This window comes from Crocodylus siamensis, chromosome 4, assembly GCF_052110815.1.
Source record: "Crocodylus siamensis isolate JL-2025a chromosome 4, ASM5211081v1, whole genome shotgun sequence".
In the NCBI taxonomy this organism is placed as follows: Eukaryota; Metazoa; Chordata; order Crocodylia; family Crocodylidae; genus Crocodylus; species Crocodylus siamensis.
The window spans coordinates 180,273,156-180,294,889 of record NC_143398.1 but is presented as its reverse complement, the minus strand read 5'-3'; the positions used below and the strand labels follow the sequence as shown (position 1 = coordinate 180,294,889).

The 21,734-nt window shown below is 42.1% G+C and overlaps 1 protein-coding gene across 3 annotated transcripts in view; it reads left to right on the top strand.

The window, feature by feature from the left end:
• UBE2F (ubiquitin conjugating enzyme E2 F (putative)) overlaps window positions 1-19,255 on the top strand; it is a 118,365-nt gene extending 99,110 nt beyond the window's left edge. For all 3 annotated transcript variants that reach the window (XM_090045051.1, XM_090045052.1, XM_090045050.1), the window contains one exon: window positions 18,969-19,255. In XM_090045051.1, coding sequence (XP_089901177.1) covers window positions 18,969-19,019 — 51 coding nt within the window. In that variant the 3' untranslated portion in view covers window positions 19,020-19,255. The remainder of the gene's footprint in view (window positions 1-18,968) is intronic.
• Window positions 19,256-21,734: the final 2,479 nt, after the last annotated feature.

Here is a 21,734-nt window from a genome sequence, read left to right as displayed (position 1 = left end):
ATAAGCAGTATGGAATTTGGCACTACCCCAGGCATTTAGAGCATGGGCTTCACACACTGTTGGTAAATGTGCAAACACGATCACACATCTTCTAAAAACCTCAACAGGAAAATATACACAATGACAAATGTGCATGTCTGCTTTTCTCTGAACATCCAGCTTTTTTGTTTGTTTGTTTTGGTCTTTTCTTCAGTAATCCTAGTTCTCACAGTGCAGTCTCTTTTGGTATATATTGGCATGCTGACATGAGTGGTGGCTCACACAAGATATTTCTGAAAGGATTTAAAGAACTAGGGAGGAAATGTCAAACTCATTTTGTGACTCACTGACAGTGTGGAACACGTTTTCAGATGTCTTCATCTTCCAAGTTTCCATTCAGATCATTTGTGTCTGGTTAGTGGTCCTTGATCCAGGAAATAGCCTTATTTTCTAAAGTGATTGTTTCAGAGTCTTTAGAAGTTTATACTTTTCATTACCAGCTACTCAAAAAGACCTTTGGGCTAAAAATTGGCTTTCAAGGCTTTCAACGCCAGTATTGAACTTTGTTTAAAAAGACTTTCAGATTTATATATTTCCTTGTCAAGATCTGCATTTGTTTAACTGCAGTATTCTTGAACTGTGATTTAATTACAGTTTAAACCAATGGTTCTTGACCTTTTTAGACATTTAAAATGCAAAATCTTAGTTTTAACTTTTTTTAACTGCAGAAAAATGATAGAGCAATTCTTTTGTTGCAAAGAACTCAACAGGTCAGAATGTTTTTGATGCTGTGGACTGTATGGATTTTGGATACTTCTTTTTAGAATTTATGGCTACTTGCAGAAATTTAAAAGAAAAAAAAATGTTTTACCAGAGAAGCAGCATATTACTTTGACCTGGCTCTGCAGCATATATATATATGAGGTGCTTTGGTGTTTTCATTTAAAGCCGAGTCAATCAGCAGTTGATAAAAGCACCAAAAATCCCTACTAAATCACCTTATCTATACAGATGTCAGGTAAGCCTTGTCCAGCTAACACGCTGCCTCTTCTGGGCACATGCTGGGCTCAGTGTGGGAGTGCAAGGAGTTTCAAGTAAAGCGCCGTCTTGTTTGTGTGGGTTTTTTTAATATCTGTAAGCAGCCTCTGTGTTGATCTTGTGAATGACATGTAGGTGTTTGTATAGCACACCGTATTAATACTACATGGCATCCTTAAAAAGGTCTCATGGCACCCCAGGTGTTGGATTGAAGGAACATAAGCATTCAGCCTATCAATCATATTGCACTTGTTTACCCCCCAAAACTCTTACAACTAGGTTTTATCTTCCTTTATGTAGTCACCTACCAACCTATTTTTTTATAGAAATTATAGTATTAATAACTGAAATATAATCACTTGGGTTTTCAGTAATAAATGTATTGGTCTAACACACTGGTTATTTTTTTCTGCATCCTTAATGTTTCTTATTAACATTCTGGTTTTGTGCTGTGCTCGTGTTGCAAACTTTGATTTTCTAATAATCATAAAATACATTAAAACATTGAATTAATACCAGCACATCTGTTGCATGTGCTAATAGATATAAATATGAAAGCGATTGCTTTCCTAATGCTTAACGTATTTATAGGAACAATTAGCCATCTTTCTTAACACATTGATTATGAATTTTTTATTTTATAAAATTACAGTTACTTTATTTTTTCACATGCCACATGCTCCCAACTAAGATGCACACTTTGTTTTTTGGAAAGCAGAATGTAGAGAGAGAGATTTTTTTCAGTGTTATGGTAGACTTAAAGACGCAGAGTAAGTCCTCCTCAAAACAGCATGTCCAAGAAGTGTGGCATCCCAGAGATGGTCTGTGTGAGGCAGCAGGAACTTCTTGGCATGGCAGGACAGCAACAAGGGCAGGCCCCAGACACTTCCAAGGGCAGTAGCAAAACTTACTTTTTATTATAAATGGTACTTTATATAAGTTTCTGTAAATAATAGTGTTTCCACACTATGAGCCTCATCAAGATGCCATAGACTGCAAGTAGCAACTTACTTTCTCTGAGCCAGCTCAGTTACTGCTTTAAGCACAAGCTATAGTGCTTGGCCAATAACAGTGCTGATTTACTAAAGTGACGGTGTCTTTGTCTAATGTTCAGTTTGCAAAATACCTTAGAAGGCTTATGCAAACCACTCCTCTATGCATATAAAAACATTTTTAACCTTTTAGAAATATATTGTAACCCCACCCCCGCCCAAAAAACCTTTGGGCTATAAACTATGGGCAAATCTGCTGTTCAGATTATGTAATAGAAAGACCCAATCTCAGATTCGCAAACAAAAGTATTTATTTCCATGTTGGAGGGACAGAAGCATCAAAGCATCATGTATAGTGATAGTCAAGGGATTTTTGTTGGTCATGTCTTTTTATTAGACCAAATTATAAGCTTGGGATAGGTTTAAAGAAGCTTTTGAATGTAGTGCATTCCTCACCTACGGTGATGCCGTTCTCCCTTCATGTTCACACATCCAGTATGGCTTTGTTTTTATTTGAGTTTAATTAGATCCATTTTATTTTTCCAGTGCTTAAGAACAGTAGTGTAAGCAAGTGAGGTGGAGCTGTTCATGATGATACAAAATACTGTCATTTGTACAGAATTTAAAAGTGGCAGGATTCAGGAGTGTGCCTACCCAATCCCATTGGAGTTAGTGGTAGCTGAGCGTGTTTAAGAACTTTTCAAAATCAAACTGTTTTTAATCTAGGTTTTTAGGAATTTTTGTAGAGGCTTAATTTGAAAACTTTGGTCCTTAGTTTGTAACCTTTACATTGCAAAGATGGTAGTAAAGGTGATCCAGCACAGTGCTGAGTTTGCAGACAGAGTGAAATGCTCAAAAGCTTAACACTACCCATCTGCTCTCTGAGAATCCCTGAATGCAACACAGCTGCTACGGCTTTTCTTCTTGTGGCATTGGGAGACAATGCAGAGAAGAATCCTCTGCTTTGGCTGTGTACATACATTCCGATAATCTGGTAGAACTCTTCCAGGCTTGTTCACCTGCTGGAAAACCTTACCCAGGACTGTACAGACATTTGAGTGCTGAGGTCCTGAAGTGTGGAGAGCTTGCAGTACAGTCACTGTCCAACTGGGGGGGAAGGGATGTGTACACATCTCAGCATGCTCTGGCTCCCTTAGTCTGCCTGGTAACAGATGGCAGTAGCACATAGGGCAGCCCTGATTTGGCGTTCCCAGACTTTCCCTGGTCAGTCTGTTTCCCTCAGGAACAATGTGGGGAGTGTGAAAGCAATTTGTTCTGCTTCCTGCTAGAACAGCAGAATCCAGCAAGTGACACACTGTCTCCCTGGTAGAACTAGAGGGATGCTAGAGAACTGTGTTTTCTTCTGAGAAGTCCAGGCTTGTACAGACATTCACTTTTCTAGGAGAAACTCTCTTGAGAGTGATTTAACTCTGGTTGCTTCTAGGTTATTTTTCTCCTACAGTGGCCATTTTTACTCTGGGAGAGAGAACCTGAACATCTGTACATGTGTGGCTTCTCTTGGAGAACAGCATATCTTCCAGGAGAAACAGAATGTCTGTACATGGCCTTTGTTAATCCTCAAGTTTAAACCTCATCATAGAGTAGGTTCCCAATGGGCTGTAACTGGCAATTCACAATACTTTTGGAAAGTGTGAGGAGTGGGTTTATCAAGCTGTTCAGTATTCAGTCCTATAAGAAGGATGAACTTTGAGTGCATCTCAGAAGCAAAATGATATGCTGAAATCAGCATTGATTATTCATTGCTGATTTTATTCTAATAGAAATGGCTGGTTCTTTTGGGATAACAGTGGGGCTTGAGTGGATAGTATCACTATTTATTACTCTACAACATTGTAAAAACTCATACTTTATAACGATCTCAATAGTAGAAACAGGTTTTTTTTTCTTTATTATGGCACCGCAAGTTGTGTAACCCTATTATATATAACAAGCAAGCTCTTTCCTTCTAGTGAGGTATATGGTGCTGCCCTGATTATGAATGAGGATTCTGCTGTGCCTGGCACTGTACAACTGTACAATTAAAAAAAACCAAATCCTTGTCAAAGGGCTCACACTTGCTTGCTTTCACTCTCATGCATGGTTGCAGGGGGGTGCCTCAGGTCTAAAAAAGGGTTGAGAACCACTGAACTAGAGAGAGGCCAGAGATGACAAGGTTATCTAGGTTGTGGGCCATAGTGACATGATCATGATTATGATCTGTGACCCAAAAATTGTTTGGGATAAAAGGTAGTAGATTACCTGCTGTTTTAGCTATGCTAAATATGAGCTGCTGGCCAGGCATCATTCAACACAGGGCTGTCCAACTAATGGGCAGCCAGGGGCATCATACTTAGGGGCTGTAAACTAAAGGGGCTGCATGCTGTATGGGTGCCCTCACCCTGCCTCATGCCTGTCCCCTTCACCTGGCCACACACAATGCGCAACTGCACTATGGGCAGTCCACCTCTCTTCTTTACCACATGTGCAACTCAGGCACTCCCACCCCATCCTGGCAAAAGCAATAAGAGGGAGGGGACGGGGGAGTGGCATCTGAATCAAAGTCTGTGGACCTTAAGCTATCCCTAACCCTTTGGAGGGTGCATGCTACCTGTTAGCCTCCAGTTGAATGGCTCTGCTTTAGCAGATGTCAGGGAAGCAGATCAAACACTTAGATTGGACAAAAAGCTGCAACTGTAGACCCGAAAGGTAGATCTTTGAGTGACCAGGCTGAAGATGGTAATTGATTTTTGTATTTACAGGTAGATTACTTGGCGAGAGAGTGCCATTTCTGTCCCACCTGGGATCAGAACAATTCCCCTGTAAATCCCTGCTAAATTCAGGAGAAACGTAATCCTACGCATTTTAGGGTGTATTGACAAAACATGATCCCACACTTGTAAATATGATATACATTTTTGTAAATATGACAGGGAAACAGCCATGTGCAGATTCAAGATTTCCTAAAGGGGGTATGGAGCAGCAACCCGTGCTGCCCAGTGTGGCTATATGTCAACTCCCTCTCTCCTTGCCACATCAGGGTGTACAGACCACATCACAGTAGTGGTAGCAGGGGGGCTTATTATTATTATTTTTTTAGTCTCTCAAGAAGATAAGTCTCCCATCCCCCGTATGCTCAACCGCATATCCCCTCCTCTTTTTTCCCCTCCTCACTCCACCCATCTCCTCTGACTGTCACTAGGGGGCAGAAGAAGAGGATGGGACTCCAGAGCCACTCCTGACCTGCTACAGCTAGGCTGTACATGGAGCAAGGCTCAGTTACAACAAGCAGCAGCACTGGAAGCATTCGTGTGTCTCTGCACCTGCTCCTGACCTGCCGGGGCACACTCAAGGGACTAGTCAGTGAGGAGAAACCTGCCTCCTGCTGCTGCTGCTGCTTTCCCAGGCTGAGCCTGACTAGGCAGAAGTTGGCCAAAGCAGGCAGGAACAGCTTTGGAGTTCCTTCCACCTCTGTTCCTGCCCCTGTCTCTGCCCCTGGAACAACAGAAGACGGCAACAATGGTGGGCAAAGGAGCAAGGGAGAAAATATGCCACTGATGATGCAGAGGGAGGGAGGGCGGGGAGGATTCTTACTTGCTTCTGGAACTTAAGTCCCTGGTTGCTGCTCTGCTGGCCTGATAGTCTGAAAAGGGGATGCCTCTTTGCCAATTCCTAACCCCCCCACCCCACCCCACCCCCGATCTGCTCCTGGTAACAGCAGTTTTAGAATTTTATATTCGTAGTTCTCAATAAAACTGGTCACCATTGTGAACAATTTTCAAACTCAAAACTTGATTTACCCATGTTAAGAACATGGGCAACTGAAACTGGTTGCAGTTAGCTTGTTCATCTAGCAATATAGGCATTTTTTCAGAACAAATCTATATGTAATTTCATTATTACTACCAAAAGTAATTCTTTATATGTAGAGTTCTTTGAGATTTATTAAATAACATATACAAGAACACTTAAATATGAGGATAAAAGAAATGATGGCAGGGAAGAAATCTAAATAGGAAAAAATGGTTTATTCTCTAAATATGTTGAATTACTTAGGATATTCATTCAATTCTTTCTTAAGTGGATGAGAGGGTATGTGGGTTGGTTGATGTAACTTCATTGTTTTCTGTGCAAAACAAAAGCAGAAAGGTTAGTTTAAGCTAACATTTCATAAAGCTAATAGATGCATTATTTCTTGTTATCCCACTTTAAAAATTTGAAACAGCTGTCACCAACTAGCTATCATTTGGTTAAGTATGTGATTCCAAAAGATCCTTAATTTTTTTTCAGTTCAGCTGCAATTTCTAGCAAAGCCACAATCAAGTTTCTGAACTCTTGCACAGAAAAATATTACTAAAATGTCTTGCATTTTTCATTTTTATCAATGTTTAAATTTTGTTTTTGATCATTTCTGAGATTTGTGAGCTTTGACAAGTCATTCACCTAATTTAATGTGCATCTTCTACAGAAATGTAATTTTTGCAGTTTTAACAAGGATAATAAATAGCCTTAAAACAGAGTATAACACTACATCGTGCAGTATACAATAGGTGCATCTCATATGCATCTGTTTAAAAATGCATAGATTCAGCCTGGGTTCAATATTCCAATACAGCCTCTTCAGGCAGCATTTGGAGTGCCTTGTTTATGATGGGGTTGTTTGTGCATACATTTTAAAAGTGCTGAGTCGAGTTCACTGCCATTCTGAAATGTTGAAGGAAAAGGTCAGTAGTGTCTAATGGTCTTAAAACAGTCTAATGGTCTTTAATGGTCTAATGATCTAGAGCAGCCTGTGTTAATAGTTCTGCAATATACAGCAGCATCTCTTACCTTTCCAGTATTTGTAGAGTTATATTAGAATTTCAGTAAACCAGGCTCCTGTTACAGCCATGGGGTTCCACGTAACCCAACTAATCCAACTTCAGATATTTTTTTCCAAATTTTGTGTATCCAGGATGGAGGCATTACTTCATACTCTGGCAGGTGTGAGCTATGCCCTGGCCTTCTGTACATAAAAGACAGAACCCATTCTGGTTATCTCTTCATCTCTCTTTGCCGCTCATCATTATTTTATGGGTGGAGCAGTTTCCAGTACCTACAGTCCTTCAGGTGTGCACATTCCACAATTCAACCTCATTCTCCATCTCTCAGGAGTTTTGCACACCTATCTGTCAGGAAACCGGAGCACTGTTATATGCATTCCTCTCTTTATCCTTTCACAGAAAGATGCAGTAAAATAGTAGGGCAGGCCAGCAAAGTCTTGGAGCTTGAGTGTGTGAGGCTGTCACCCACAAAAGTATACTTATATAAGCAATGCATTTCAGACTCCAGTTACTGGGAGATAAGTAACTTGTCTCATTCCCAGGTTCACACCAGATTTTATGTGAGCCTCTTTCTAGTGCATCGTGTGCTCCACCGATTGTTTATTATTTTTACTTCTGATTACTGAGAACTGCACATAAACCAGTGTGCACATATACAGATATAGTGTGGATCAGCAACTTCTAAGCCATATGGCATGCCTAAGATTGGAGAATTGTGTATAATGAGAACCTTCTGTTCAGATTCACATGAAACAGGATCTGCCTTAATATATTCTTGCCAATGCTGTCATTTTCTTCATCAGGAGGGAAAGCAGAAGTGACAAAATGTCTTTCTGGACCATTCCTTCACCGTTTAGACATTTTCTGCCAACTGTTAATGCAGACTGCTTATCTTCTGATCTATATTTTTAACAATTCATCATTTTATTAATGAAAAGTGTACAGTTTTCCAGCTGCCTGTACTTTATCACTTTTTTTCCTAACTGTTCAGTAATGAATATGCAGTCAGTTCTCAGGGCCTTATTTTAGTTTGTGTTCTGTCAGATTTTTCTCCCCTAGTCCTGACTGTTAACTTTGTTAGTCTCTAGCGATCTGTTGTATTGGTGTCTTGTGTGTAGAAAATGAGAGGAAATAACCATGTGCTTATTTTATTAACATATACCATACGTACCATTGAGCCATCTGTACTGACAGTTTGCACTGACTTAGGGCTGATCCTGTCAGTAATTTTAGATAGTTGTAAAACAAACAAATAGCTTGATAGTTTTTTTTAATATTAGGAAAATTAAAGAAACCTTTCATAATCATCAAGATGGCTGTTTCGTTTTTTGTTTAGCTGCATACTGTTCAGTAAATAGGGCAACGAGTCCAGAAGTCATAACTCCATCAAATGCTAGATATAGCATTTGAAATAAATGGACTGGTCTGATTGTGTAGTTGCACAAAAATGGGATGTCCATTTGAGCTGCAGTGCTATGAGGCATGGTTCTAATACAAAATGTTCTTAATGACCACTGAGAGAAGTGGGTTTTTTTTTCACTGTCTTTATAAATAAGAATATTAACTTGTCTTAGAATAGCTCACAACATACTTTATACTGTGCAAGTACAAGAGGTCACTTCACCTTTTTTTTTTCCCTCAGTATGCTAAAGGAATTGAGCTACACAAGATCCTTCATGTTTCGAACAGCGTACAGCCTGGAAACCCTTCAGTGGGTTAGATTTGTGCTCTTTTTGGGGGTGTGGGAGGAGTAGATTTAATATAGGGATGTGGAAGGTTAAACAATGAATTATTTAACCGATAAATGCAGTACTAGCTTACCACTTATCCTTTAAATATGGGCAAGCGCAGTCTGGTAGGAAAGGGGGGACGGGAAGCCACGTGGTGCCGCAGGAGGATCCAAGGGGAGGGGGAAGGGAAAGAGAATGGCCAAGGGGGGCTAGTACCTATAGCTTAAGAGGAAAGCAGCCAGCAGCCTAATGACTTGTTAATTAAGCAATTAGCTGCTTGTTCAAAGGTGCTCCTTCACTTCTTGTGCAGGGCTTCAGTTGGGTTATCTGGCTGGACTTGCCTCTTCCCTATTTTCCCCTCAGCCAAAGGGTCCAGGGACCTGGGAGTGGCTCTCAGCAGCAGCTGTTTGAGGGCTGCTGTGTTATTAGTTAATCATACCAATATAACTAGAGGAGGGTAAACACATATTTTTAAAATGATATTTACATCCCTAATTTAATATAGAAGCATTATTTTCATAACTGGTTTTAGGCTGGGACAGGTGCTGGACACATTAAGTTCGAATGTTTAAAAATGAAAAGGCAGCCAGTTTGCATTAATTGATACCTTTGGCATGGTTAACCAAGAGAGAATTTCACTGGCATGGAAACCAAACAACTCTCAACAACAGCATTGAGGCTTATTTGTGTGACAGCATTGCTGTCTGGGCTGTAATTATTCTGTTGATAGACATTATAGCCCTCAAATATCTTTTGATTTTTTTTTTTCTTCATTCCAGTGAGAATAAACCTAGCTGGAAGTCATCTGGTTCAGGGAAAATATGGAAGAATCTCCTGCTCAATTACCTTAATGGAAGTAGAGTTCTGTATGACTTATCCACACAGCCCAGCAGGAGTGATAGTTTCTAGGGTCGGAAGGGACCTGAGCAGATCATCTAGTCCGACCCCCTGCCATGGCAGGAAAGAATACTGGGGTCAAACAACCCCAGCAAGATGTTTACCTAACCTCCTCTTAAACACCCCCAGGGTAGGAGCCTGCACCGCTTCTCTTGGAAGCTGGTTCCAGACCCTAGCCGCCCTGACCGTGAAGTAGTGCCTCCTGATGTCTAACCTAAACCTACCCTCTGCCAGCTTGTGACCGTTATTCCTGGTCACTCCTGCCGGTGCTCGGGGGAACAGTGACTCCCCCAATGCCTGCTGATCCCCCCTGACTAGTTTATAACAGGCCACAAGATCCCCGCTCAGCCTTCTCTTTTGGAGGCTGAACAGGTTCAGGTCCCGCAGCCTCTCCTCATAGGGCCTGCCCTGCTGACCCCTGATCACGCGAGTGGCCCTCCTCTGGACCCTCTCCATGCTGTCCACATCCCTCTTGAAGTGTGGCGCCCAGAACTGGACGCAATACTCCAGCTGCGGCCTGACCAGTGCCGCATAGAGGGGGAGGATCACCTCCTTGGACCTGCTCGAGATGCATCTGTAGATGCATGCCAAAGTGCGGTTGGCCTTCCTGACTGCCTCCCCACACTGCCGGCCCATGTTCATCTTGGAGTCAGTGATGACCCCCAGATCCTTTTCCGCCTCCGTGCTGACAAGAGGGGAGTTCCCCAACCTGTAGGTATGGTGCCGGTTGTTCCTGCCGAGGTGCATCACCTTGCACTTGTCTGTGTTGAAGCCCATCCTATTCTCGTCCTCCCACCCTTGTAACCTGTCTAGGACTGATAGTAGCCTGTTGCATCCCTCCAATGTGCCCACTTCCCCCCACATCTTAGTGTCATCAGCAAATTTGAACAGGGTGCTTTTTACCCCCTCATCCAAGTCGCTGATGAAGATGTTGAACAGTGCGGGCCCGAGCCCTGCGGAACCCCACTGCCCACGTCCTTCCAGGTTGAGAAGGACCCATCCACTACCACCCTCTGGGTGCGGCCCACCAGCCAGTTGGCGACCCATTTGACTGTGTGGGTGTCTACACCACACCCCCCCCAGTTTCTTAATGAGAACAGGGTGAGAGACAGTGTCAAAAGCCTTCCGGAAGTCCAGGAAGATTATATCCACTGCTACCCCTGCGTCTAACGATCTGGTGATCTGATCGTAAAAGTCTACCAGGTTGGTCTGAGAGGACCTGCCACTGATGAATCCATGTTGGTTGCCCCTAAGCATGCAGTCCCCTGCTGGCCTCTCCTGGATGTGTGCCAGCATAATTTTCTCGAACAGCTTGCCTAGGATTGAGGTGAGACTAACCGGCCTATAGTTTCCTGGGTCCTCCTTCCTGCCTTTTTTGAAGATGGGGACCACATTGGCCCTCTTCCAGTCCTCCGGTACCTCACTAGAGCACCATGAGTGCTCGTAAAGCCGTGCCAGGGGACTTGCAATGACCTCGGCCAGTTCCTTTAGAACTCTAGGGTGGAAATCATCTGGGCCAGCTGACTTGAATACGTCCAACCTCTCCAGAATCTCCCTAACTAAATCCTCACTAACCCGTGGCCCAGGTGTGCCTCCCCCGGAGCCCGAGGGGGGGCCCAGCACGGAGGTGGCTGTTCTGGTCCCTACTTAGGAAGACGGAGGCAAAGATATTAACAGACTTGAGTTAATCATTGATTAATGAATGTATTTTGTATCAATGGGGGAGGTGACATCTACTATTTTGGTGGTGATTTTTTTAATTTTATTTTGTTTATGTTTTTCTAAGCAATTGTGGCTAAACTGTACTTTTAGGAGATATCTCAAAACCAGAGTTGAAATTAGGCATAGTATTCCGTCAAAAGAGCAGTTTTTTGTTGGTACAAAGTCTTTCTTTCAGCCCTCTGAAAGAGAAGTGGTTTACCTGGTGAGACTAGTTCCAGATTGTCAGCAGTGAGGCTTTTGGGGCCTTATGATCTTAAGTTAGACATACATTTCTAATAATGGGTGCTTGTGATTTGTAGTATCTGGTCTTATCATACAAAGTTTTCTAAGGGCATGAACACATTCATGAGGCTTTATGTTGATTGCACTTCATTTCCCCTGCTATATTTTTGGGCTTTGTGAATTTTAACAAAGCAATTCTTAGCATTTTATGCTGGCTTTCTTCCAAAATGCTTACTAATATTAACAAGTTGAGTTTCATAATGTATCTTGGAGAAAATGAACTTCAGTTTTCAAGGTTAGAAAAAAAATGTTGTCCAAACATGCAGCAGGAAGTCTGTTGTGGAAGATGACCCAGAACTGATCCTCTAATCCTGTGCATTCACCACTGGAGATGGAACTTGTCAGAGCTGGGTAGACCATTTGAAACACCTAGGGAATCCTTGGCAATGTTTTAAGGCAGGGCTGGCCAACCTGTGGCCCACATCCCACAAATGGCATGAGCAGCCTCCTGTTGTGGCACATGGCAGATTGGGGAGGGACAGGTAGTACAGTGGCAGAAAGGGCAGGGGGTTGAAAACAGCAGCAGGACAGGCCAGGGAAAGGAGATTGGAAGGGCACTCAGGGAGGGTTTGCAGCTTAATTTGTGGCATGTATGACCAAAAGGTTGGCCACCACTGTTTTAAGACCAATTAAAGGAGGGGGGTAGTAGTATTTGTGGTGTTCTGCATACATATTTAAACTTTGTACAAACATTACTTAGTATTTTGGCCAATTCTCAATGTCCATTGAAGGTTCAGATGGCAATCTAGTTGTGTGTATCGGGAAACATGCAAGGAAAATCTGTTAGGAAATATACGATGGAAACAGGCGTTGTCTGAAGTCACAAATGCTGAGCAAATAATAGACATCCATGCCCTTTCTTGTGATGCTGATTTTTGTGTCAACAAAAAGTAGTAATAGACTTTTCCACTATACTGCAGCAGACAGACATCTATTATCTTGTAGTGATTTTCCCATTCAGCCAGCCTGGCTGAGAAAAGTGCTTTCCTGCCCAGCCAGCCCCTTGGCCTGCACCATCGAGGCCAGGACAAGGGGTGATGTATATTTCACTCACTGAAACAGATCAGCTGATATGTTGAGGCACAGCTGATCCACTCCATTCAGTGATATCTATTTCTAGCCTTAGAGGTGTGGAACTTTAGAGACTTGTCACAGCAAGATGTTTTCTTGGGAAGGAACCTACAAGAGGAAAAGCCATTCTTGACCTAGTCCTAAGTAATGAACAGGATTTGGTGCAAAGGTAGTTGTTACTGAGCCACTCTGCAGTAGTAACCACAGTACAGTTGGGTTTGACATGCATGCAGGAGTGGGGAGATTAGAAGAACATCTACTCCAGTGGCCTTTAATTTTAAAAAGGGAGATTACACCAAAAAGAGGAAGCTAGTTAGGCAGAAGTTATGAGGGCCCCCTAAGGAGATGAAGAACCTGCAAGTAATGTGGAAACTGCTTAAGAACACCATATTGGAGGCACAGTGCAAATGCCTACCGCAAATCCAAAAAAAGGGGAAAGTGGAACAAAAAAGAATATGTGTGGCTTAGTGGCAGAGTTACAGCAAAAATAAGCAGAAAAAAAGGCTGCTTTCAAAAAATGGAAGTCAGATCCTAATGAGGAAAAGAAAAAGAGCACTAATGCGGTCAAATCAAATGTGAAACTGTAATAAGACAAGCTACAAGAATATTAAGAGAAACTTGCTAGAGACAAAAGTAACAATTTAAAAATATATATGTATTAGAAGCTGAAGACCTGCTAAGGGAATTGATTGGGCCTTTGGATGATCAAGGTGTAAAAGGAGTGCTGAAGGATGACAGGCATTACTGAGAAACTAAATGCATTCTTTGCGTTTTGTCTTCACTGTGGAAGAGGGCTGTGAGATTCCCTTACTGAATCCATTCCTCCCTAGGGACAAGTGGAGCTTTGCACTCATCTACACTGAATTTCATCTGCCGTTTAGATGTATGATTCACTTAATCATACAAGATTCTTCTGTAGCTCCTTACAGTTCATCTTGACCTTTACCACTTTGAATAATTTTGTGTCATCCACAAATCTGGCCACCTTGCTATTTGCCCCATTTTCCAGACCATGCAAGTCTGTTATGCAGATCCCTGGGGGAATCCCACTGTTTATTTTTTTCCATCCTGAAAACTGATCACATATATTCTTCACTCTTTGCTTTTATCTTTAAGCCAATTTCTAATCTACTAGTAGACATTTCCTGTAATCCCATGACTATTTTGGAAGTCCAAAGGCTTTTTGGAAATCTAAATATATGTGTCAACTGGATCACTCCAATCCACTTGCTTCCTGACACCCTCAAAAAACTAAAGCAGGTTGGTGAGGCATGAATTCCCTTTGATAAAGCTGTTCTGATTCCTCCACAGCAAATCATGTTCATGCATGTGCTGAACAATTCTTTTGTTATTATTGTTTCTACCAATTTTCCAGGATGTGGCACAGCAGGAGGCAGAATTGTGTGGATCATGCATTAGATCCAACTGCGCCTTTACCTGCACTTGTAGAGGGGGCCTAGAACTAACAAGAGGAAGTATTTTCACACTGTGTATAACTAAATTGTAGAACTCATTGCTATCAAGGGAATGTTGTGGAAGCTGACAGTTTAGCCAGATTCAAAAACAGATTGGACAGATTTTTGGAGGAAAGGATTTATAGCTATTGAGCATGAGAGTTAGGGATACAGCCTCTGAATTGGAACTTGCTATACCTTAGATGCTGGAGGCTGCAAGTGAGAGGAACATTGGAAAAAAAATTTAGTCATACCCAGTTCGCTTTTGCTTTCAGCATCCACTCTCTGCCACTGAGAGACAGGATACTGGGCAAGATGGTCTGACCTAGTAAATTGCAATTCTTACATCCTCTGTTGGGTTGTTTGTTTGTTTGTTTGTTTTTAAGTGCAGTTAAGCTGGTTTGGCCCCTGATAATTTTTTCTTGCCATTTTGAGTGCTGGTATTACATTTCATATTTCAAAATGAATCATTGCTTGTTATTTCAAAATGGAAATTGCTGCTTTACGTTTCTGACAGGAACCTGCCTTTTAAAAATTACTTCTGCTCAAGTTTTTCTGAGCGTATTACTTGCAGTGCTCTTACAAATTTTCATTTTGCATTGTTCAATCTTATCTGCTGTGAAATAGGTTCTTTAAAGGCCACACAATAGAACAACTTACTACTTTTCAAACACATTAAACTCTCAAATCCCTTCCATGTCTATAAACCTTATTTTTATGCATTTCCTTAATTATGTACTTTCAGTCAGTAATACATATTTGTCTTTTATGCTATATATGTTTACACACTAAAGGCAATTGCTCAGACTAGCTAAAACACAGAAATCCATTGTTTAAGTAAGTCACGGTACATTAGAAAAGCTTAAGGGACCTAAAGCTTTGTGAGTACTGGTCATGCATGGCTAGGCAGAGGCTCTATAGATTTTTACTTCTGCCTTTGATATTTCTTTTAAGTGGGCTCTTGTCTCACTTGTGTATAAGTAAATTGCAACTTCAGTGTGCCTGATTTTTTTGGAGGCTTTATTCAATTCTGATTGGAGGGAGTTGAAAGTCACGTGTAATAAATTCACATGGGTTTTGCCTGCATTCATTTGGTGTGGCCAAGGTAGTCAGTAACTCAAATCCATTTTTACTGAGCACATCCAAGAATATCATGCAACTTTGAGAAACATTTTTGGTTCACAATGAGAATGCAAAACTGTGGTGCAAAGGGTCTGATGTCTCATGTTCTCATCATGGAAGGATCAAACCAGAAAATTGTTTGACCTGATTTCTGTCCCTGACTATCTGTAAGTTCATACTAAATCATGGAATCTGGAGCTTTCATTGTAATCTACCAAGGGGATGCAGTGGCCCCTTATATTTAGAGAGTTGTAAATGTAAGTACAGGCATACCTCGGAGATATTGCGGGTTCGGTTCCAGACCACCGCAATAAAGCGAATATCGCAATAAAGCGAGTCACACGAATTTTTTGGTTTCCCAGTGCATATAAAAGTTATGTTTACACTATACTGTAGTCTATTAAGTGTGCAATAGCATTATTTCATAGATTTCATAGACATTAGGGCTGGAAGGGACCTCAGGAGATCATTGAGTCCAGCCCCCTGCCCAAAGGGCAGGAAGTCAGCTGGGGTCATAGGATCCCAGCAAGATAAGCATCCAATTTACTCTTGAAGGTGTTCAATGTAGGTGCTTGAACCACCTCCGCTGGCAGACTGTTCCAGACCTTGGGGGCTCGGACAGTAAAGAAATTCTTCCTTATGTACAGCCTGAAACGGTCTTGCAGGAGTTTGTGACCGTTCGACCTCGTCATCCCTTGGGGCGCTCTGGTGAACAGACGTTCCCCCAGATCCTGGTGGTCACCCCTGAGCCTGCGCTTTTCCAGGCTAAAGAGTCCCATGGCTCTCAGCCTGTCATCGTAAGATCTGTTTTCCTGACCTCTGATCATGCGCGTGGCTCTCCTCTGGACTCTCTCAAGCTTCTCCACATCCTTTTTGAATTGTGGAGCCCAAAACTGGATGCGGTACTCCAGCTGCGGCCTCACCAAGGCTGAGTACAAGGGGAGAATGACATCCCAGGATTTGCTCAAGAAGCATCTATGGATGCACGCCAGCATTTTGGTCGCTTTACTAGCCACAGCATCGCATTGCAGGCTCATGTTCATCTTGTGGTCAATGATGACCCCCAAGTCTTTTTCTTCTGTAGTGCTAACCAACGTAGCACTGCTGAGCCTATAAGGGTGCTGCAGGTTTTTGCTCCCAAGGTGGAGAACCTTGCATTTTTCGGTGTTAAACACCATCAGGTTCTCGTCTGCCCATTTGCTGAGCTTGTCCAGGTCAGCCTGGATCACCCGCCTATCTTCTGGCGTGGATGCTTTGCCCCAAAGTTTGGTGTCATCGGCGAACTTGGCCAGTCCACTCCAATGTCCACATCATTAATGAAGATGTTGAACAGTATGGGTCCCAGGACAGAGCCTTGAGGGACCCCACTGGTCACAGGGCATCACGATGAGTGACTGCCATCAATCACAACCCTCTGGGTCTGACCACGAAGCCAATTTCCTAGCCAGCGGATCGTGGTGGAGCCAAGGCCACAACTGGGCAGTTTGGCCAAGAGGTGATCATGGGATACCAGATCAAAAGCTTTTTTGAAGTCAAGATATATGACATCAATCTCTTCTCCCTTGTCCAGGTGATAGGTCACCTGGTCGTAGAAGGAAATGAGATTGGTCAAACAAGACCTACCCACAACAAACCCGTGCTGGCTGTCCCTTAGAATGTTAGCCTGGGCCAGTCCCTCAAGGATGGCCTCCTTAATAAACTTTTCTAAGATCTTCCCCAGGATAGAAGTCAGGTTAATGGGTCTGTAGTTAGCCGGATCCACTCTCCTCCCTTTCTTGAAGATTGGCACCACGTTGGACTTCTTCCAGTCTTCGGGCACTACACCAGAGCGCCAGGAGTTTTCAAAGATCCGTGCCAGGGGCTGGGCTATGACGCTCGCCAGCTCCTTGAGTACCCTGGGGTGCAGGTTGTCAGGGCCAGCTGACTTGAAGGTATCCAGCTTCTCAAGATGTTCCTTCACGAGGTCAGCATTGATGGAGGGTAGGGGATTCCCCTCACCCAGATTTCCCTGTCCCATAGCAGGCATGGGCATCCCGTGTGACTGATGAAAGACTGATGCAAAGTACCTATTTAATAGGTTGGCTTTTTCCTGGGCGTCAGTTGTCAGTTGCCCCATCTGGTTTAGCAGGGGTCCAACATTGCCCTTGCTTTTCCTCTGGCTCCCCACATACCTGAAAAAGGACTTTTTGTTGTCCTTGATGCCTGAAGCTAGTTGGAGTTCAGTTGCAGCCTTGGCTTTCCTGGTTTGGTCCCTGCAGGACCGGACCAGCGCGGAGTAATCCTCCTTGGAGGTGAATCCCGTCCTCCATCCTTTGTAGGCTTTCCTTTTTAGCCACAGTAGGTCCGTTAGGTCTCTGGAGAGCCGGGGGGCTGCTGTGCCTTCTTGCTGCCTTTCCTCCATGTTGGAATAGATTTAGCTTGTGCACTGAGGATCGCTTCCTTGAGAAGCAACCACTCTTCTTGAACTCCCATCTCCCTGGGGTCATGGTCCCTGAGGGCCTGACCGACTAGCCTCTTGAGCTTGTCAAAGTTGGCTTTTCTGAAGTCAAGGACTTCTGTGTTGCTGACTGACTTGCCAGCTTTACGGCGGATGGTGAAGGTGATCAGCTCGTGGTCGCTGTCACCCAACTTCCCATCAATCACTAGGTCGCCGATTAGGTCATCCCCTGTAGCCAGTACCAGGTCAAGCAGCGCTTTGCCTCTCGTTGGCCCATAGACTTCTTGGGTCAGGTAGAGGTCATCCACGCACGAGAGAAAGCTTTGCGCCCGCTCAGATTTAGCTGAGTGATCTTCCCACGAGATGTCCGGGTAATTGAAGTCCCCCATGACAACCAAGGTCCTGGAGCAAGCGGCCTCAGTCAGTTCCCGGGTGAACTCCTGGTCAAGCTCGGGACTTTGAGTGGGAGGTCTGTAGTAGACTCCCACCGTTGTGTCCCCTGTGCCGAATTCCCCACGAATTTTTACCCAGAGGGTCTCTAGCTGTCCATGCCGGTCGCCAACATCAGCTTATGTCTAAAAAAACCCAATGTACATACCTTAATTAAAAAATACTTTATTGCTAAAAAATGCGAAGTGAGCAAACGCTGTTGGAAAAATGGCGCCGTAGACTTGCTCGACGCAGGGTTGCCACAAACCTTCAATTAGTAAAAAAAACGCAATATCTGTGAAGCGCAATAAAGCAAAGCACAATAAAACGAGGTATGCCTGTACATTCTCTCTAAGTCACTATAGCAAGCCAATGGCTTGTTACATAAAGTTAAAATTTACTGCAGGCTAGAAAACTAAAAGATAGCAGGATGAACTTGAACTTAATTCACTGGAAACTGTGATACTGTGCAGTTTCACAAAGGAGGTTGGGTTAGTTTGTTTGGACCAAATGCAGAGGAGAGGAGTCTGAAAAACAGTGTGTAATTGGCAAATAGGATGTTTTATATCAATTCCTCCTTTTGTCAGAAAAGATTCTTTCCTCTTCAGTAAAAGTACATGACCATGCTTATATGATCCATAACCCATTCTTAGTTAGGGCCCATCTGATTGTAACTGAATTCTGTAACTGCTGTTCAGGCTTGACCTACCATGACAGTTGTTGGTAGTAAAATGTTACTTCAGGTGTTGTATGGACTATTTTTTCCAATCAGATTTTAGCTGCAGGGTGAAAAGTCTCTGTTTACAATGACTCAGCCAGTTTTCAGAGCATGGTATACACTGATGGAGGCATTCTTAAAAGACATGCAATGATTCTGTGGGAGAGGGCTCCAAAACAAGTCCCTTGAGTACACAACATGGAAATTTTATGCCTCTGGTGCTATTTTTGTGTCTCTGAACTGTTTGGGTTGTAATCCTGATTCTTCTTTCCCACAGGAGGACTTTCGGAATAAAGTTGAAGATTACATTAAGCGCTATGCAAGATGATGATGGGAGATGGATGGCAGGACCATGGATTTCACAGTATAGAGTTGTCTTTAACTTTAAACAACACAAAAAACCTGGATTGTACCAGTCCTGTGCCCATGTTGTATTGAAGAAGAAAACTAACTTCATACTTGTCCATATTAAAAGGAGAGTTCAGCATAAATACAGCAAGAAATTGTGTATGTTGGTTGAAAAAAAGTTGTTTGCTTACTTATAAAATGTTTACTCTTCTGAAACCGTACTGTATATCCTGTTGATGAGAGATGCTTGAGAAATTTAAAAAAAAAAATCACTATCGAAATTGTATTTACACTTTTTTTTTTAATTTTCTTCTTGCCTACTAAAAATAGTGATGTGTTTCTGGAACACTTCAAATTGGCAATAAAATGGTTTCCCTGTGACCCAAACCTTAATGCTGTTGCATTTGATGGAGCAGAAATAATACCAACTTTCCTGGGAAGTCGCTTAACAAAAGTGATCAAAATTTAAAGAAATGCATAAAATGAAGTATATCTAATATCAAAATTTTAGTCAATGTAGAACATTTTGGCACAAACTTGAAATTTGTACTCTGCTGCTTTCAATTCTTGTTTAGACAACAATATTTTAGTTTGTATGCATTTTGTGAGGTAGTTTAAATTAACAGGCTAATCCATAATTTAAGTATATATGTGTAGTATTAGTAAAAAATTGAAATGTATATTTTGTGCAAGTGCAATGAAAGACTATAAAAAAAAGTCTTTGGTTTTCAGATCTAGATTTGGAGGTGAAATTTTGGAGGCTTTTACATAAGTTGGTGAACGTTTATCCAAGCCCTGTTTTTTTGGAGAACCATCAAAGTGTATTTTCTACGTTTCTTCGCTCAAAAGCGAAATACTGATCTTTCATTTTGAAATAACACACAGTGCACCTTTGTTTAAGGCTCTTAAATAAAGGGATGATCATCTTTACTGTAAGTAGCTATCTATCAAAAATATTAAGGCTATGTGAAAGCAGAAATCCTTCAGGTAAGGGTAGTCGTGCCTCAGGAATAGTTTCAAAGCACATGCCAGGAAGCGTATTAGGTCTGTTATATAAAAATTATGCTGTGTTTATTACATATCATAGCTTCTCATTACTTCTGTGGACTGACCAGAATGACATCCAATATCCTATTCAGTACAGTGATAAATGAATGAAGAGTCATAGACATGGGAACGTGTAGTGGAGGCAAAATGGATTTGATTCAAGATTTTATAAATAGACAAACCATAGAAATAAATGTTTGTGTGATTTCATATGCAGTGAGTGTATGTGTAACAGTTCTGTATTTACAATGATCTTTTCCCTCATGTAGAAGATTGCAGTTACTTCTGCTTATCATCTTTGTCTCTCATTACTGCTTTTTTCCTGAATGCTAGGGTTTTCATTTTCCAATGAAGCTACCATGGCATTGACAAAGTTTGATTACAGTGAGCTAGAACACTTGTCAAATATCAAGACTAGGTCACACATTTTGTTCTTTATCGTTAGACGCTGAAAGTTTCCTGGGGTCCTTTTGACTTTACAAGAGCATCAGAAAACCATGGGTTCATACCTTGGCAGTTTAAAAAACATGTACCAGAGCTGCCTGGAGAACCCTGTACAATCATCCCAACATAAACTGAAATATGGGCATAATGCTTTTTTTTTTTCTAGTCACTACCTTTGCAAAGCCTATTGACTATGGGAAAAGGCAGTTTCCATACTAGTAACAGCATGGAGTGAGAGATTCTTAGTATTGATGTGTGGGTTGTAGAAGCCTGAGACTGGAAGGGGCCTTTCCATGGGTCATCAAGTCCAGTCCCTGGCTGTTGCAGGCAATCGCATGTATAAAGGTTTTATATATAACCCCTTTAATTCTGAGGTAAGGCTGAATGTTCACAGCGTGCTCCTCATGTACAAAGCTGTTATACAAAGACTGGAAGCATAAATTCCATCTAATGAGCAAGAAAATAAGCACGAGACATGGTTAGTGCAGTGATGCTATTGGGGAGGGGAGTGAGCGGGGGGGGGAGGGCTGAGGAAAGAAGCAAGAGTTAAATATTTTAAAATCAGTACCATAAATGACCAGTTCTGGGAGAGCATCTGTCCAGTAACCTGGTCCATTAACACAGCTGGCAATATATTGGTTTAACAAAAATAAATAAAATTAATACCCCAGGGATTTGTTTTTTAAAGCAGTAAAATCAATGTAATTTCCTCTGTAGCAAAGAATATGCTAGCTAAGTCAGGGAGGCTGAGCAAAACCCTGTACATGGGTTTGTTCCAAATTTAGCCCCACACCAAGGCATTTTCAGAGCAATACTTCTTCACAGAAGAAAAATGCAACTCCCTTTTCGCATATGGATTCATATGTTTGTTCTTGCTTTGCCCTCATTTCAGTTTGAATTCTACACCAGTACCACTACTGGTTTAAAAACATTTACACTGGAATAAATGTTTGCTAAACTCTGTGGCCAGTGTAACTGGGGACACTGTTCCAGAGCAATTGAGTAGAGATTTGTGTGTGGGAGAAGATGCTTTACTGATGTTTTTCACATTCTTTGACAGAGAATTGTATACAAGCCCGAAGTACTGCTGCATATTTGATTAAGGTAACTTGCTACTCTGTCTTAGCCAATCTGCATTGAATGTGCAAGTATCAGTTGTCTCAAAAGGAGCTGAACATGCATGGACACAGGACAATATATACAC